At 63.7% G+C, this 17,266-nt stretch overlaps 2 protein-coding genes across 9 annotated transcripts; both read right to left on the minus strand.

Annotated features, from left to right (window-relative positions):
• Positions 1–573: 573 nt before the first annotated feature.
• CRTC2 (CREB regulated transcription coactivator 2) lies at positions 574–9,538 on the minus strand. 7 transcript variants are annotated; one of them, XM_045983228.1, is made up of 15 exons: positions 9,265–9,538; positions 6,490–6,591; positions 6,303–6,419; positions 5,764–5,825; positions 5,072–5,140; positions 4,797–4,900; positions 4,667–4,696; positions 4,455–4,549; positions 4,304–4,353; positions 3,945–4,195; positions 3,234–3,637; positions 1,986–2,255; positions 1,709–1,789; positions 1,335–1,521; positions 574–1,207 (listed from the first exon to the last, which is right to left on the minus strand). In XM_045983228.1, exons 1-15 carry the CDS (start codon positions 9,415–9,417, stop codon positions 987–989), a joined length of 2,196 nt encoding a protein of 731 aa, XP_045839184.1. In that variant the 5' UTR covers positions 9,418–9,538; the 3' UTR covers positions 574–986. The 7 variants fall into 7 exon arrangements, with proteins under 7 accessions (XP_045839184.1, XP_045839188.1, XP_045839182.1 ...); XM_045983232.1 differs by lacking the exon at positions 9,265–9,538 and adding an exon at positions 8,288–9,030; XM_045983226.1 differs by lacking the exon at positions 9,265–9,538 and adding an exon at positions 6,902–8,238.
• A 467-nt stretch (positions 9,539–10,005) lies between these two features.
• SLC39A1 (solute carrier family 39 member 1) lies at positions 10,006–13,839 on the minus strand. Of its 2 annotated transcripts, none has more exons than XM_045982542.1 (5): positions 13,767–13,839; positions 13,480–13,608; positions 13,040–13,288; positions 12,740–12,870; positions 10,006–11,543 (listed from the first exon to the last, which is right to left on the minus strand). In XM_045982542.1, the coding sequence occupies exons 3-5, from the start codon at positions 13,224–13,226 to the stop codon at positions 10,887–10,889; spliced, it is 975 nt and encodes a 324-aa protein (XP_045838498.1). In that variant the 5' UTR covers positions 13,227–13,288; positions 13,480–13,608; positions 13,767–13,839; the 3' UTR covers positions 10,006–10,886. The 2 variants fall into 2 exon arrangements, with proteins under 2 accessions (XP_045838498.1, XP_045838497.1); XM_045982541.1 differs by having other exon boundaries at positions 13,040–13,294.
• Between the last annotated feature and the right edge of the window lie 3,427 nt (positions 13,840–17,266).

The following is a 17,266-nucleotide window of genomic DNA, read 5'->3' on the forward strand; positions in this document are numbered from 1 at the left end:
GCGGCGGGTAGCCGCGGGGACAAGGGCAGAGGCTCGTGGCCGGGGGAGGAAGGCCCTTGGGGACCCTGCGAGCAGGCCGGCTGGCACACAGGGACAGCGGGACAGAGCCGGCCGGGGTGGGAATGCGGGCGAGGGAGGAAGCCACGCAGACCCGCCGCGCGAGGTCAGAGGCTGGGCCAGGTACCCCTTGGCTTCCAGGTTCTCTGGGATTAAAAGGCCCAAAGGAAACCTGAGCCCTGCCCGGGCACCCACCGGGGGCACAAAATCCTCCTGGGGCCCTCCCTCTGCCAGGCGGCCCTTGGGGCCAGCTGCTCCCGCGGCCAACAGCAGCCCGTGCACTCGGCCGGCAGTGGGGGCGGCGAGGGGGGCGCACAGGAGAGCCCGGGAGCTGCCCGGGGAGCATCCGGTCCCGACTTCCGTGCTCCAGGCCGGTGCAAATTCTGAGGCTGGGGCCTGGCCACAAGCCACAACAGTGACAGGAAGATGCAGAAAGCCTCACAGACACAAGGGCCTGGCCCCAGGGATCCTCTGAATCCCCAAATGCATCCCCAAGAGTAGAAACCACACCCAGTGTTTGATACGATTTTTTTATTAACATATAATATATTTAATAAAAAATAATATCCACTCTGGCTCTCTCCTCCACTGCACGGGGAAGAGTTGTGAGGAGGGGCCGGCACTGCCCACCCCAAGGCCTCAGGGTCCCCCCTTCCCCCCCCCCCCCACCTTCCAACCAGCTCTGACCTCCAGACAGACGGTTCAGGTTCAAAGTTACAAGTGCTTCAGGTCCTCCCTGCAGCTCCCCCAGGCCCACCCCTTGTGCAGAATTCAGGGGCCACCGGGACAAACCCCTCGCTTTGTCTCATTCCTAGGATCCCTCGTTCATGAGGATCTGGGGGCAGAGTGGAGTCTCTACTGGCCAGGGGAAAGGGAGGAAAGGGACAGTGATGGGGCACGGTCACGAAGAGGGGCTCCGCCAAGGCCCCTCACTGCAGCCGGTCGCTGCGGAATGAGTCCTCCACAGCAGGGTCGGGCAGCAGCGCGCAGGGGTCGCTCAGCATGTGGAGCCCATCCAGGCCCAGCGGCTCCACGCGCAGGTCGTCCTCCAGCCCCAGCCCCAGCCCCAGCCCCGCGGCTGCCACCTCAAAGCCAGGCACTCCAGCCAGGGCCGCCGCGATCTCCTTGGAGAAACCTGGGGAGGACTCGCCTGCGTGAGCAGAAAAGACGGGTGAGGCCCCACAGCCGGCCACTCCCCTACAACCCCTTGGCCTCCGAGGCACTGGGGAGCGGACCCTCCCCTCCTACCGCACCCCGCCGCCACCCACGTTCCTCACCTGGGAGGAGGACGTTGGGCCCTGAGGCGTGGCGGGAACAGTGGGTCAAGTTCTGGTGGTTGAGGGCATGGGGGTCCTGGAGGCTCCTCACTGGCCCCTCGCCCCCTAAAAATCCAGGTCCTTCAGAACAGCCAGGGGGATCCAGCGCCAGGCTGGCGGACGGGCTCTCCATGGTGAACTGCTCCAGCTACGGACACAGGGATGGGGCCCGAGGAGTGCACTTCAGAACGGGGGTCTCACAGACCCTGCCTGCCCGGCAAATACGTCCCGTTTGCCCAGCAAAGCGCGCCCCGCCCCCGACTGCAGAGATCAGAGCAGAGACAGGGAGAAGGTCGCCAGCAGAGCACGGGCGGCAGTTGGCGTGGGCCCCGTACCTGCCGGGACAGAGCGTGGGCGTGCCCGGGAGAGAAGGCATCAGAGCGTCTGTCATCAGCGAGCACACTGCGCAGAGCCGGCTGGGGGCAGCAGCAGGAGGAGGGGTCAGACGCAGGAAGACAGAAGCCTTGGGCTGGCAGAGCTGTGACCCGGGGGGGCATGGAGCCCCGCCCGCAGGTCTGCCGATTCAGCGTGCACCAGCCACCAGCGATGCGGGGGGGCCCCTCCAGCCCCTCCCCCCCGGCCTCCCCCCTGCTTTTGGACCCGGATACTCACACTCCCCAGGCCGAAGTCACTCACTGGCCGGTGGTAAGACTGCTGCCCATGCCCACCGGAGCTGGGCGGGTACAGTGTGCCAAAGTGCAGTGGCCGGCCCGGGGGCTGTCCCCCAGAGGGCTGCACGGAGCAGGCCTGGGAGGTCAGCCCGGGCTGCTGCAGAGGCTTTGGGGTGGCTGGCTGGCTGGGCAGAAGCAAACTGGGGGGGCTGTATGGGTACGGAGGCAGCCGCTGGTCAGTGGGCAGTGTGCTCGTATCCAAGGGGACCCCCTGAAGAGAAGGAAAGAGGGAGAAGCTTACCCCTCAGGAGAGCCCCTCAGCCAGGGTTTCCCACCCTGTGAAGCCGCAACCATTCTCAACACAAATGTGCCAGCGTTCCCCAAGGCACCCCGGGGCTGGGTGCCCGCAGTCACCGCGCACATCAGGACCACAGCAAAGGAGTGAGGCCGCCACCGGCCCCCCCACCCCCCACTCCCTGCCGCAGGCGCGCGCCCGTCGGACTAGAGGGCAGACACAGGTGAGCAGGAGGGAGGGAGGGAGGTCAGGCTTGATCCAGGCTGCAAGGGAGCAGAGCCCGGGCTGGCCCGGCTGAGTCTTTCCTCCAGCAGCATTCGGACCACCCGTCCCTGGGAAGGAAGGGGGCGGGGGTTGCCAGCAGCCAGGCGCTGAGGAAGGGCCCCTCCACTGGTTCTCCTTCAGCCCCCAATGCTTCCCAACTTGCTAAACGAGCTCGGAAAGTACTTTCCCTCCGGGCAGTGCCCTCATCTGTACCACGAAGACGACCTGAGAGCCCCTGACTCTATGAACTCTGCGGAAAAAGGACAGCGACGGGACAGAGGGTAGGACAGGATGGAGGCCCAAGAGACAGACAGATGAGGAAAGCAGCTGGAGGGGGGAGCGGAGGAGAAAACACCAGCACCTGCGGGGACGCACCCAGCAGGCCCGGCCCAAGCACGGCCGTATGCGGCTCCTATGACCCTTAGGACAGCGCCCGGGTCCGACAGGTGAGGCTAGAGGCTCTGCTGTCCCAGGACGGGGCGGGGCGGGGTGTGAACCAGGAAGCAGCTCACTCCCGGGGGGGGTTCGGACAGGAGGAGATGAGAGGGACAGAGGAACGGAAGGGGATGGCTGAGACACAGGAGTGAGACACAGGAGTGAGGAGAGGGCGTCGGAAGAAAGGGACGCGGGAGTGTGACAGGAAGAGCGGAGGAAGGGAGACAGACACGGACAGGAGGCAGCCACGCGTACCTGAGTGATGGAGGACAAGGTGGGTGACATTGTTGGCGAAAACTGTTTGGGCAGCTGCTGTTGGGACCTTCTGGCTTCAGCTGGGCCCGCGGGCAAACTCAGGGGGCTGAGGGGCACACGACGGTGGCGGGGGGAGGTTCCGGGAGTCGAAGGTGGGTAAGGGGGGGCCCCAAGCGCGGGAGATGAAGCAGAGGAGGATGTGGAGGAGGAGAGGGCTGGGGCGCTGAGCGAGGGGTGGCCCAGGGAGGTGACGGGCAGGGCATGGCGGGCCAGGGAGGACGCCGGCAGGGAGGGGTGGCTGTGGGAGCCCTGCAGCTGGGGCTGGGGGCCACTCAGGGAGGCCTGCAGGTTGGGGTTGCTCAGGGAGGCCTGCAAGGACGGGTGGCTGAGAGGGGACTGGAGTCCTGCAGGCACAGACAAGAAGCACGGATGCCAACGTTACCGGTGGGAGCCGGGCTGCTTTCCGCCCACAACAGAGAGCAGCGACCAGACTATGAAGTGGCGACACAGTGTCCTCCCTGCTCTGTCCCTGACAGTGAGGCCGGCACGGCCCACCTGGGGGCTGCCCGCCATCACCTTTGAGGAAAAGCCGCATCTGCCCTGTGGGATTCCTGGGCAGGACTGGCGTGGGCAGTCACAGGAGGCTACCGGACCGGCCCCCCCACACACACGCCGTCCCCCGCACCCCCCCCAGCCAGGACAGCCGCTCACCCGGCGCATCGTAGCCAGCGCCCGCGCCCGGACCCAGGCCCCCGCTGATGCCAAGGTGGGTCATGGTGTGGGTCAGACTGGAGGTACTGTTGCCCCCGCTCAGGCTGGGGCAGGCCATCTCCTCCGGGTCCAGGGGAGTGGGCAGTGGCGGGGGGAAGTGCAGGCTGGTGAGGTCGGGCAAGGAGCCGCCCGTGCTCATGGCCGGTGGGAGGACGGGCGTGCCGGCAGGCTGGTCGGGAGACGGGAAGATGCTGCAGGGGGACAGGAAGAGAGGGGACATGGGGGCAGTGGTCGTGGAGGGGGACGGAGGCCTCCCACGTTTCCCTCAGTCCCTCGGCCAGCCTAACAGAGGCACCTACTTAATTCCAGGGACTTCACAGGACCGAGGTCGGGAAGAGGATGAGGACAGCTGAGGAGAGAAGGAATAGTGTGGGAAAGGAGGCCAGGGCTCCTGAGGACGGAGGCAGGCCCGCCCCACAGAGCGAAAGGGGAAAGTGGGGCCACACCGACCTTCTTAGCATCCCACGGCTTCAGCCAATGCTTGTCGTCCGGCACGTTCTCCTCAACAGCGGGGACTTGAAAGAGAAAGACTGGCGATGAGAGAGCTGGAAAGGAGTCAGGAAGGCAGAAGCCACCGAGGTGAGCGGGCCCAGCACGAAGCCCCCAACACCAGCCCTGAAAGTCGTGGGCATCGGCACCCACGAGTGGCGTGGAACACCTACCTTTGGGATCCACTTCACCATCCAGAAAACCTACAAAGGATGCGGGACAGTTGGCTACAGTCCGGACTTCTCTATGGACTTCCGACTAAAGCTCCTCAGGTCACTCCCTGCCCGGGGCCAGGCCATTTACCTCCACGGCGGCTGGGCAGGATGCTGGGAGGGGCAGGGCCTGGGTAAGTGTCCTGAGGGCTGGGGTTCATCACACTGGTGTGAAGGGCAGAGTCAGAACTCGTCCTGGGGGGCGGGGGGGGGGCGCGCAGAGATGAGCCGGGGGGGACCTTGTTTCTGGTCCCCAGGCCCTGCTCGGCAGGGACACCGCTAGCAAGGCTGGGACAGGAAGGGGCGGGGGGCGGGCAGACAGGACAGACGAGACACGCGGCGCCGGCCAGGGGGCCAGGGCATCACCTGTTCAGCGCAGACGGTAGTCGAAACAGCTGGCCCTTCTCCGCGGGGAAACTGCCCCAGGGCACCGCCCTGGCGGGGGGGTGGGGGGGGGTGGGGGGGGGTGGGGGGGGGGATACAAGGTCAGGACGAGCAAGGCTAGCAACACTCTAGCAACACTCCGCAGAGCAAGCATGGGGTTGGGGAGGACCAGGCCACAAGCGGAAGACAGACGGGGCTGAGCACCCAGGACCACGCCTCCTTCCTGCTTCTTCTGCTGCCGGGGACCCCTGACCCCTCTCCCAGTCAAGCTAAGAGATCTGGAAATTCTCAGCTTGTCTCTGCCGGGACCCCGCTGAGTAGCCCCCAGAGCCCCGCAGCCATGCTGGTACAAGCGCTGAGGACAGGACGACTCGGCCCGGGGAGGTTCAGACGCCCGAGGGCCGGACCTGACACACCGGACTCCCAGGCCTGGGGACGCGCCCCCCAGCCAGCCGCCGCTACCACTGCTCCTGCACTGGCTGGACCCGGAGGCTTGGCCGCCCGTGTCAACACGGCCAGGGCTGGACTCTGACCGTCCCCCCCCACCCCCCGGCCGTCAGGGAAGACGGAGTGTTCAAAGCCTGGACCAGCGAGCCTAGCCCCAAGCCCAGCTCCCTCCAGAGGCACAGCTGAGCGAGAGTGGACAGGAGATGCTGTCTGCCCTAGACACTGACCTCCGCCAGCCAGACTCCGGGGGAGGAGACAAGTAGGCAGGACCGTAGGGAGAGCTGTCGACGTGAGCAGCATCAGTTAAGGAGAAAGGGAGGAGGGGCAGAGGGCACCGAGACCAGATAAGCGCAGGGCGCCGGAGGAGGGGGACGAGCTGTTGAGAGAAGCAAGTACCTCCCTCCTCCTCTTCCGTGAGGGGCAACGGCAGGGCCAAAGAACGCAAGAGAAAAGGGAACCAGGCCCAGCAGAGCCGGAAGAATGAGGCAGAGTGTCGGGACGGGGCTTGGGACACAGGTCAATGCGCGTCTCCAAAACCGAAAGCTGCCAAGAGAAGGTGAGGCAAAGTGTGAAGAGGCGACCAGACCCCCTTGGGCAGGAGACACGTGTCCCCCATCAAAGGCGCCATCGCAGTCACAGGGGCTGAACGGTGGCTTTTCTGGGAGGCCCGGAACGGATGGGACGGAACCGCACACAGAGCCCCTCCCACCGCAGGTTCCCGCGGAGCCCGCCTCCTCCCCGGCCTGCCCGGTCCCCGGAAGGATATGTGGCGCGGGTAGCGGCGCAGCGGGGACACCATCCTTCGGGGGTCTCGCTGCACCCGTTCCACCAGCCCGTGGTGCCGAGTGCCCCGAGACGAATCCAGAGGCGAGTGCAGGGGGCTCTGCCGGAAGAGACAGGCAGGTCAGCGAGGGAGGTCGCCCGAGCGCCCGTGCTCCCCCTCGGCCGCTTACCTGGAACTCAGCCAGCCCACAGCCAATCTGGTTGACGTTAGGCAGAGAACCGCCGTAGTGGGAGCTCCTCGTGTAGGCCAGGCGCAGCTTCTGGGCCTGTAACTGAGAGGGAGGACGAGCGGGAGTGTCAGGGAAGCTTCTGCCCACTGCTCCTGAGCCAGCTGTCTCCACGGCATGCCGCCCGCTGGTGCTGGGAGGGGACGCGCCGGGAACCGCAGAGCCAGCCAGGCCGGGAACATGCCACCCGCACCCGCGGCTCCAACGGCTGGCGTTACCCAGCCAGGCAGGGTCTGATGCTCTGCTCGGGGCCTGGCCCAGTTGGCCTCCGTCTAAACAGAATCCCCAAACGGTTGCCAGCAGCCTCCAAGCTAGTCCCATGGGGTAACTCCCGGGAAGGGGGCCCATTAGGCACCTCCGCTTTCCCTTCCCGGTGCGCCAGGACTAACTGGAACACGAGGGGACCGCCACAGGGGGAGGCCACAGAGACATTATCGCCAACCTCCTTCCTTCCCGCTCTGGACGCGCGGGCTTCTAAGCTCGGCCATTTGCCCCGCCTCAGGAAAGCTACACAGAGCCTGCACCACCCCAACTGGAACATCTGGGAAATGACGGCTCTCCCCGCTGGAAAACCAGTGCCAAAACCAAGAAGCAGTCTTCTTCTAGCTCATTCAAAAGGCCCTGGATGGCCAGGGGAGCCTTGAGACCGGCGGTGAGAGAGGGAGCAGTAACCCTGTTCAGCCTGGCCTGATCCCCCCTTTGCGGAGAGGTTATCTGACCCGGCAGGGAGACGCCACAGCCCTCAGTCTGGCAGGCCGGTCCTGCAGAACCGGAGTCTGTCTACAGATCCTAAGTCCTTCTGCGGGAAGGGAACACCTACTTCTGAGGACCACTGCAACCAGCCGAAACACAGACCTCGGGCAGCTGATGAACCTCTGGGGGTCCTGCATTGCTCTGCTGAGCCCAACGTCAGAACTTTCTGTTCCAAGAGGTCAGCACACAGAGTTCGGCAGACGCTACGGAAACCGTTGGGCCGCTCCAGATTGCTATTAGTACGCATTCCAACACCTGCCTCCCGTTACCATCGGCCCCGACGGCTGTCCGGGCCTCGGCAGAGCCCTCTCGGCGAAGCTGAGCCCCAGATCCCTTCCCTCCAGCTTCAGACTCTCGGGTTCCCAAGCCCCGGCCTTGTACACCCACTAGGCGTTGATGAGCAGCAGAGAAGTCATCTGCTGTGGCAAGGTGGGCACGGGGCGTGTTTGGACAAACCAAGGCGCTCAAAAGAGGCCTCAGCTCTGAGCTGCTCACAGGCTTTAAGCTTGTGCACACAAACCCTAACATCCCACCCGGCGGCTGCGGGAGTCAGAGCCCAGAGGACAGGGCCTCAAGCGGAGGCTCCGGCCCACCTTCCGGCCCACATTCCCGCCTCCGGCCCCACCACGACCAAACGCTCCTGCGGCGGAGCCGGAGCCGTCTTGGCTCAGATGGGTCACGACCCTCCCCGCACTGAAAGAGAGCTGCGCGCCGGGGCCTCCGACCTGCTTCCCCCCTAACGCTCTCTGTGCTGACTCCCATGAACTAGGACACAAGGTCTCTAGAGACCCGAAGGGGAAAACACACAAGAATAACAACAGTTGGGGAGACACAAACAAGAGCACAGCCGGAGTCACAGGCATTGATGCAAACCAGTCAGATGGGCAGAAAGAGCTCCCAGCGGTTTTCTGCCCCACCCTCTCCCTGGGAGCCCCTCCTTGCTCCGGCTGTGAGGGATCGGATGCCGCAGACCCTGCAGAACCCTCACCTGCCGTTCTAGAAGAACGTGTCCCTAAGCGAGGGCTGCACGCCAGCTGGGCAGGCTCCCCCCCTCATGCCCTCTGATACCGGGGCCTGGGAAGCAAGAAGCGCAGGCCAGAGGGGCTTCACAGGCAACCGGGCCAGGGTGTCTTCTTTCTGGAACTGCTCAGGAAGGAATGTCCCCTACCCACAGGAGCCCCTCCGAGCAGGCACCTTATAACCGACCCACAAAGCAGCCATCTTCCTAGAAAGCTCAGCAAACCTAACCCACAGCCAACTAACTGGTGACCGCTCTGGAGCTTCGAAGTCCTGCGTCCCCTCCGCGGCGGCCAGGACAGAACATCAAGCGCCGTCTGTGAGCCACGGACCTCACCTTCGTTCACGTCAGGAAACCACAAGAAGTATTTGAAAAAGGAAGCAAAGAGAAGGGACGCAGGAGGGGACTTCCTGCCCCCACGAGACCCAGCGCGGCGGCGCAAACCGCTCCCGGGCCCTTTCCCGAAGGCACCCGAGCGGCGAGACGGGCGCAGCGGGGCAGAGGGACCAGATCAGGAGATACCCGAGTCGGAGACGCCGGCGGCCCGTGCCCCCGCCCGCCGCCGCCCGAGCCCCGGGGATGCTGCAGGGGCGTCCCCCGGCACTCCTCCGGGGATGCCCGGACCGGCCGCCGCCGCCGCGGCCGCCGCCGGCTCCCCCCCCCCCCCCCCCCGGCTCCCCGCACGCCCGTCTGCCACCGCCGGCCCCCCCGGCTCCCCGCACGCCCGTCTGCCCCCGCCGGCCCCCCGGCTCCCCGCACGCCCGTCTGCCCCCGCCGGCCCCCCCGGCTCCCCGCACGCCCGTCTGCCCGCCCCGCGCGGCCTCCCCACCAGCGCCGCCCGGCCGGCGGCCGCCCCGCTCCGCCTCCCTCGCCGCGGCGCCCGCCCCCGCCCCGCCTCCCGCTCCGGGACGGCGCCCCCGGCTCCCGCTCCCCCGGCGGCCCCTCACCCGGGTGGAGCCGATGTCCATCATCACCTCCTCGAAGGCCGCCGTCTCCTCGGCCTGACGCTGCTTCTGCAGCGCGATCTTCTCGCTAAACTTGCGCGGATTGGAAGCTGCGGCCGTGGCCGAGCCGGGCCCGTTGGCGCCCGCCGTCGCCATCTTCCCCGTGCGTCCCTCCCCGCCACCCTCCCGGACAAGCCCCGGCCCCGCCGCGGGCCCCGGCCGGCGCCTCCAGCCGCAGCCGCCGCCGCCGCCTCGGCGAGCACCGCGAACCCGGCCCCAGCCTAGCCCGGACCTGCTGCGCGCGGGGGCCGCCGGGAACTGTAGTTTGTTTACGTGACCCCTGCGCGGCCCCAGGCGAGCAGTCCGGACAGGAAGCGGACTCCATTTCCCAAGAGTCCTGCGGCTCCGGGGCCTGGAAGCCTGGCCCCTCCCCCGCGGCTCCGCCCTGCGCGCAGCCCGCCGGGAAGAGTAGTTCTGAGCTGGTCTCGCGCCTCGGAGCGCGAAGGGGAGCGGGACGCGGGCGAGGGAAGGATTCGGGAGGAAGGGGAAGGGGTGGAGACAGGGCGGGAAGAAGGAAGGAACAAAAGAGGGAGAATCTGGGTCTTCGGGGAAGCGGACGGCGGCGCCCGAGAGAAGGCGAGAGCGGGACCATCAAAGCAGCTAGAAACGTCTGGGGCTCCGGCCCCTCAGACGGGCCACGTGCCCACCCCTTGCCCAAGACAAACGAGTCGGACACTGCACAAGTGTAGAGAAACATCTTTTATTTGGGTAACAAGTCCCAAAACAGGTCAGTTAGTAAAATAGATTCTAGAGGACGTGGCTCTACCCACAGCCCTCCCTCCCCCGAAGTACTGGGGTGAGCCTTCCCGGCTCCGCTGGTATAAAAACGTTTTGGCAGCTCAGTGTTTGTCCTCTGGGCCCGCGGCAGCCCTGTCGGGTCGGGCCGGGATTCCTCGGGCCGCGGCCCTGCCCACCCTCCCCCAACCTCAGCTCAGCTATAGGGCTGCCTGGAAGGGGCAAGCAGGCCCCTCGCCGAGACGTTGGGCGGGGTCCAGGGCCATCACTGTGCTTTTCGACAAAGAGGGAAGGGATTTATTTGGCACTTTAAAAACAGAGAAGGGAGCAGGACTCGAGAACCCAGAGAAGGTACCAAAACTGGCAGGAAGAAGCCATGTGGCATGAGTCCTCTGGGAGAAGGGAAGCAGGAGATACGAGGAGGAGCTCGGAGAAGTCGCGTCCACTCCGCCCCGGGTGACAGAGGGCCGAAACGGGCTAGAACCCGCAGGACTGCTGACTCTGGGCTGGGCCTCGACACCTCCCCATCCCACAGCCGCTGGGTGCGGCCCTCCCAGGCTTCCCACCATCAGCCCGTCCCTGTACGTAGTGTCTGACCCCAGTTTCTAGCACTCGGTGTCTTCCGCAGTGTGCATCCCCAGTCACGTCCTTAGAGATCTGACTATCCCTTGGGGCCAGGCTCTTGTCTGCCACATCCCTCCCACTGGTCGGTCCGTCCCAAAGACTCCACCCTGTCTCCCAGAGAACCCTCTGACCCTCCGTCCTCCCTTCCCCACTCCTACTCTTATACACTGGGGAAAGAAAGAAAGGTCAAGGGCCCCTGGAGCTCCCTAGACCTGGATGAAGAGCAGGCCAGTGAGCAGGGCAAAGCCTGCGAGGAGCAGAATGACCTTGAGGATCCTCTGCTCAGAAGTGGCCAGCTCCTGGGGCAAGATTTCCAGGAAGGTGATGTAGAGAAAGGTGCCGGCTGCCATGCCTTCCAGCACAGACTGGGCCAGCTGGTGCAGCGGCCCGGCCGACTCAGCCAGCGCTGCCCCCAGCCCGATGCCCAGAGGGGTCATGCATGAGAAGAGGATCCCACAGCCAGCCACCACCTGTGCCCGCAGGTGGCTCTGCAGCAGCCGCAGGGACAAGCTGACCGCCAGAACACCCTTGTGGAGCAGCAACGCCAGACACAGCTCCACGGCCCGGGCCCGGTCCCGCTGCAGCCCCACCGCCAGTCCCTCGAACACCGAGTGCAGGGCCAGGGAGAAGACCAGTACGCAGGCGCGCAGGGCTGAGGGGGCTGCTGGGGCACCCCCTGACTGCGGGAGCCCCGGCCCGTCGTGCCAGTGCTGTGGCCCGCCGTTTGCCGCTCCCAGCAGAGCCCTGGTCTCCTCTCGAGGTGGCGGCCCTGACTGCTCCCTGTACGCCAGTGTGATCTGTTCCATCACCAGGACCAGGAAGAAGCCCATTGCCAAGATGAACTCTTGCAGGGGAAACTGGAGCTGTGGGCAGACGGGCCGAGAGTGGGGCAGAGCCGTCAAACTCCGCGTCTCGAGGAGTCCCAGTGACGCAGACTTAGGGTCCCCCACAGGCGCAGGGCTCCTCTCACTTACACAAACACACCCACAATCACACAGATGAGGCCCAGCCCAGAGTCAGCAGTCCTGCCGGTTCTAGCCCGTTTCGGCCCTCTGCCACCCGGGGCGGAGTGGACGCGACTTCTCCGAGCTCCTCCTCGTATCGCCTGCGTCCCTCCTCCCACACGAGTGTCACTTGCAGGATCACACAGACACCAGCTTCTCAGCTTTGGCACTATTAAAATTTGGGGTTGGACCATTCATTTTGGAGGGCCGTCCTGTGCTCAGTAGGATCTAACGGCATCCTCTGCACCCGGCATATGCCAAGAGCAAGCACAAAGCCTTCCTTCCCCGAGTTGTGACAACGAAAAACGTCTCTAGACACTACCAAACGTTTGCTGCGAAGGGGTCGCAAAACCAGCCCCCGCTGCCAGCGGCTCACACAGACTGCACAGAGTGGGACACGAAGGCACACACAGGAAGGATCACACGTTGCCCGCCTCACAGAGCCACGCAGTATCATGGGGCCATCGGACTTACACACAGTCACACAGGGCCACGGGGCACTCAGTCACAGAGGGTACATCCTGTATCACTTCCCCAGTCTTAGGAAGAGGAAGAGTGCGGGGGGCCTTCCCAGTGCCTCTGCACAACTGTGTCAGTTTTCCCGAGACCTTCCTACGCCTTGGACTCGCTCTTCTTCACGCCCTACCCCTTGAGTTATGGCTCCTTTGGTCCCAGACTCCAGGCCTCCCTCCCTTCCCGGGCCTGTAGGGCGCTCTACCGCCAACCCCGTCAGCAAAGTGGTGTGAGAACGAAGCTGATTCTTGGAGGCTGGGGCTGAGAAATTCCCGGAGGAGGTCACATGCCTGGCCAGAGGCTCCTCTCCACCACCCGGAGTGCATCACAGTCATGGAGGGATGGGGGTGGGGGGGGAGCACCACAGGAAGTTATTCCCCATCACCCAAAATCACAATTCATAGGGTCCCGCGCTCAGTGCCTTCCGCACGGTCACAAGGTCACAGAGCCCCCAGGAAGGGATCCGAAAAGCCCCCTCTCCCACAGGGATGTGACTGAACACCCCCACCCCCACGGGGTCACACGCAGCAGCCAGAGCTCACCGTCACGTGCAAGGCCGCTAGGGCCTCGTCTATGGCCGCCAGGTAGTCAGGCAGGAGGTCCAGGAGACAGGTGGCCAGGAAGACACCCCCAGCGAAGCAGCTGACTAGGCTCAAGGCTTTCTGCCGGGAGGCTGGACGGGAGTGGAGCACGGACGGGAGTGAGCCTGGACGCCCTTGAGCCTCGCTGCCCCACCCCAAGCAAGGCTCCCTCTGGCCTTCCTGCGCCCGGGGGACCCTCTTCAGCTCCCGGCGCCCTCCCTAGGCCCAGCGCGGGCGGCAGCGGGGACCCGAGAGACTCACCGGAGGCTTCGGGGTTAGCCCCGGGCCGGCGCAGCGCGCAGACGGGCACCAGACTGCACAGCGCGGTGAGCAACAGCAGCAGCACCAGGGCCCCGACTTTCACCTCCAGCCCCACGGGCCCTGCGGGTTCCGAGCCCACCGCCTCCGGGCGCCACACCAGCAGCTCCGGCTCCTCCCAAGGCCCCATGGCGGCTGCAGCGGCAGGCACGGCCGTCGGACGCGAGACGAAGCGAGCGGGGCGGCGGTCACCTGCGGCTGGGGCCGAGCAGAGGGGAGAGCTGGTCCGCGGAGGGGGGCTCCCTCCCCCCGCCGCCCTCCGACCTCCCCGGCCCCCTGTGGCTCGTGCACGCCGGGCCCCGCAGCCTGCGCGCCCGCAGACGGCTCACCGGGGGACCCCGCGCGGGGGTTCCGGCGTCGGGGCGGCGCGGGTGTCCCCTTACCTTTCCCCTGGAGCGCAGCCCTCCGGGAGAGGACAGGCCGGGCCCCCCGCAGGAAGGAGCGGACCGAGCCGAGGGGGTCGGGCTGCGCGAGCTGTCGCGGGGAGCGTCGCGGGGAGCGTCGCGGGCCACCTGGGCAGGGCGAGTTTGGGGCTGGATCACTCCCCGCTCCCGCTTCCCCAGCGCCGCGCCGGAAGGCACAGCGGCAGGCAGACGGCCACCGCGGGGGGCCCCAGGTGGCGGGGTCGCGGCCAGGTCGCCCAGCCCGCACCGGCCGGGCGCACACTCACCTCGACAGGGTCCCCCCCTCCGCCGCGGCCGCTGGGTTCCGCCGCGACCCTGGACCCCGCCCCGCCGCGTCCCGCCTCCCCGCCGCCGGCGGCCAATGACGGCGCCCGGAGGGCGGGACCCGACGCGGAGTGACGTGCCCTGGAGGCAATCGGAGGCCGGCGGGCGGGCTGGCGGGGGCGGGGCGGGGGTGCGAGGGGGCGGGACCAGGGGCTGCGGGCCCGGGGCGCCGCGGGGCGGTCCGACTGGCCGGGCTGGCCGGAAGCGCGAGCGGCCGCGGGCGCGGCGGGAGTCGGGACCCTGCGCGCGGAGCCGGGTCTTCCGCTCTGGGACGCCGGGTTCGGGTCCCGGTGTCCGGCAGCGCCTTCTTAGCCATCTCCGCGGAGACGCGGGGACCCGCTCTGCGCCCTCGGCGCCGGGGGCAAACAGCCCCTTCCTGGGACGGCCTCCTCGCTCGGCTTCCCTCTCCGGCGCTCACGGCGGAGGAAGAGGACGAGTCGGAATGGGAAAAGGGAAAAGAGCAAAGAGAGGCCGCTTCTCCGCAACGATCCCTCCGGACCACCAGGGGCCTGGGGGCACTCCTGTGCGGCCTTCCCCGAGAGTGTGCCCGGAACCGGGGGGACGCAGCCTGCCGGGGGAAGAGCTGCTCCGGCCTCCGTCCCGACCACGCCTCAGGGCATCTAGCCCGCTTCTCTCCAAACTCGCCTCGAGCTCTGCAACTCCTCTCCCGCAGCCCTGCTCGCCTCCCTTCTGTCTTCTGCGCCTGGATTGCACCAAGTACTCGCAACTCAGGACCCTCTTGTTTGCTTAGCCTGGATCCTTTTGGCCCACGTTCCCTGCGCTATCAGAACCCAACCTCATTGGAGGGTAGGATTTAAAAAGGGAAATAAAGAAGGGGGTTCAGCCTAGTCTTTGGAAAGGCGCAAAGACCACTGTCTCAAGAAGAGGCAGGAGTAATGTCTCTGAAGGCTCTGGAAATGGAGGCCAGCAACTTTCTCAAGAGCGAATGTGAGGTGGCCTGGGTGGCTCAGTGGGTTAAGCCTCTGCCTTCGGCTCAGGTCATGTCTCGGGTCCTGGGATCGAGCCTGCTTCCCCCTTTCTCTCTGCCTGCCTATTTGTGACCTCTCTGTGTCAAAGAAAGAAAATGTTTTTTAAAAAATTACCGTTAAGAGGAAACTCTGGGGCATCCGGGTGGCTCAGTCTGTTAAGCATCTGCTTTCAGCTCGGGTCATGATGCCAGAGTCCTGGCATCACGAGCCCCATATCGGGCTCCCTGTTCAGCAGGGAGCCTGTTTCTCCCTCTCTCTTTACCCCTCCCCCAGGTTTATGCACACTCAAATAAATAATTTTAAGAAGTTTGGGGTACCTGGGTGCCTCAGTCATTAAGCGTCTGCCTTCGGCTCAGGTCATGATCCCAGAGTCCTGGGATCGAGTCCCACATCGGGCTCTCTGCTCAGCAGGGAGCCTGCTTCCCTCTCTCTCTCTCTCTCTCTCTCTCTGCCTGCCTCTCTGCCAACTTGTGATCTCTCTCTGCCAAATAAATAAATAAAATCTTAAAAAAAAGATTATTATTATTTCTTAAAAGATTTATTTATTTATTTTAGAGAGAGACAGAGACAGCATGACTGGGAGGGGCAGAAGGAAAGGGAGAGAGAGAATCTCAGGGAAACTCCACACTGAACACAGAACCTGACAAAGGGTTGAGCCCAAGACCTGGAGATGATGGCCCCGGGCCAAAACTGAGAGCTGAATGCCTAACCGACTGTGTCACCCAGGTGCTCCTTAATGTGACTGATGAGTAGTAACATTACCAAGAAATCATGGACTGCGAGACAGGACACCTGCATATGGGTCCCAGCTCTACCTTAAATTTTTGGTAAGATTTTATTTATTTATTTGAGAGAGAGCAGAGAGAGGGGCAGAGTGAGAGAAAATCCTGAAGCAATCTCCCTACTGAGGGCAGAGCCCAATGCAGGACTTGATCTCAGGTCCCTGAGATCATGACTTGCGACGAAATCAAGAGTTAGTTGATTAACCGACTGAACCACCCAGGCACCACAGGTTTTTTTTTAAATAATTTTTTTAGGGATGCCTGGGTGGCTTCGTGGGCTAAGCCTTTGCCTGCGGCTCAGGCCCTGATCTCAGGGTCCTGGGATCGAGCCCCGAATCCAGCTCTCTGCTCAGCAGGGAGCCTGCTTCCTTCTCCCTCTCTCTGCCTGCCTTTCTGCCTACTTGTGATCTTTGTCAAATAAATAAAATCTTTAAAAAAAATTTTTTTTAATAAAGATTTTTCTTGGGGCGCCTGGGTGACTCAGTGGGTTAGGGACTCTGCCTTCGGCTCGGGTCATGATCCCGGGGTCCTGGGATCGAGCACCGCATCGGGCTCTCTGCTCCGCGGTGAGCCTGCTTCCTCCTCTCTCTCTCTGCCTGCCTCTCTGCCTACTTGTGATCTCTGTCTGTCAAATAAATAAAGAAAATCTTTCAAAAAAATAATTTTTATTTATTTATTCATTTATTTTTAAAGATTTTATTTATTTATTTGTCAGTGAGAGAGCACAAGCAAGCAGAGTGGCAGGCAGAGGCAGAGAGAGAAGCAGGCTCCCTGCAGGACAAGGGGCCCGATGCGGGACTCGATCCCAGGATGCTGGGATCATGACCTGAGCCAAAGGCAGTGGCTTAACTGACTGAGCCACCCAGGCGTCCCCTCCAAAATAAATTTTTTTTTTAAGATTTTATTTATTTGACAGAGAGAGATCACAAGTAGACAGAGAGAGAGAGAAGCAGTCTCTCCGCTGAGCAGAGAGCCTGACGAGGGACTCGATCCCAGGACCCTGAGATCATGACCCGAGCTGAAGGCAGCGGCTTAACCCACTGAGCCACCCAGGCGCCCCCAAAATAAATTTTTTAATGAAGATTTTTATTTATTTGACAGACAGAGATTACAAGCAGGCAGAGAGACAGGCAGGGGCCGGGGGAGCAGGCTCCCCACTGTGCAGAGAGCCTGATGTGGGCCTCGATCTCAGGACCCTGAGATCATGACCTGAGCCAAAGGCAGAGGCTTAACCCACTGAGCCACCCAGGCATCCCCCCAGTTTGTTTTTTTAATATGAAATTTTTATGTGTGTGGGGGCGCCTGGGTGGCTCAGTGGTTTAAGCCTCTGCCTTCAGCTCAGGTCATGATCTCAGGGTCCTGGGATTGAGCCCCACATCGGGCTCTCTGCTCAGCGGGGAGCCTGCTTCCCCCTCTCTCTCTGCCTGCCTCTCTGCCTACTTGTGATCTCTCTCTGTCAAATAAATAAATTCTTAAAAAAAAATTTTATGTGTGTATTTAAAATTTTTTTTTCTTAAAGTAAGGTATACCCCAAACGTGGGGCTTGAACTCACAACCCTGAGATCAAAAGTTGCATGTTCCACTGACTGAGTCAGGCAGGCATCCCTCTACCTTAATTGGATGTGTGATCCTAATCAAGTCATTTTCTCTCTGAGGAATTTGATGAAGCAG

The sequence above is a fragment of the Meles meles genome, chromosome 17, assembly GCF_922984935.1.
Source record: "Meles meles chromosome 17, mMelMel3.1 paternal haplotype, whole genome shotgun sequence".
NCBI lineage: Eukaryota > Metazoa > Chordata > Mammalia > Carnivora > Mustelidae > Meles > Meles meles.

Bases quoted from the DNA above. Each gene is read 5' to 3' on its own strand.
- CRTC2 (XM_045983226.1), bottom strand. From the start codon at position 7,087: ATGTTCCAGTTGGGGTGGTGCAGGCTCTGTGTAGCTTTCCTGAGGCGG. The intron at 4,550-4,666 runs GTAGGTGTTCCA...ACTCCTTTCCAG, and splicing joins TGGTGAAGTGGATCCCAAAG to CTCTCTCATCGCCAGTCTTT. The intron at 4,196-4,303 runs GTAGGTGCCTCT...GTCCCCCTGCAG, and splicing joins TGTGAAGTCCCTGGAATTAA to CATCTTCCCGTCTCCCGACC.
- SLC39A1 (XM_045982542.1), bottom strand. From the start codon at position 13,226: ATGGGGCCTTGGGAGGAGCCGGAGCTGCTGGTGTGGCGCCCGGAGGCG. The intron at 12,871-13,039 runs GTGAGTCTCTCG...ACTCCCGTCCAG, and splicing joins GGCTAACCCCGAAGCCTCCG to CCTCCCGGCAGAAAGCCTTG. The intron at 11,544-12,739 runs GTGAGCTCTGGC...GTCTGCCCACAG, and splicing joins TAGCGGCCTTGCACGTGACG to CTCCAGTTTCCCCTGCAAGA.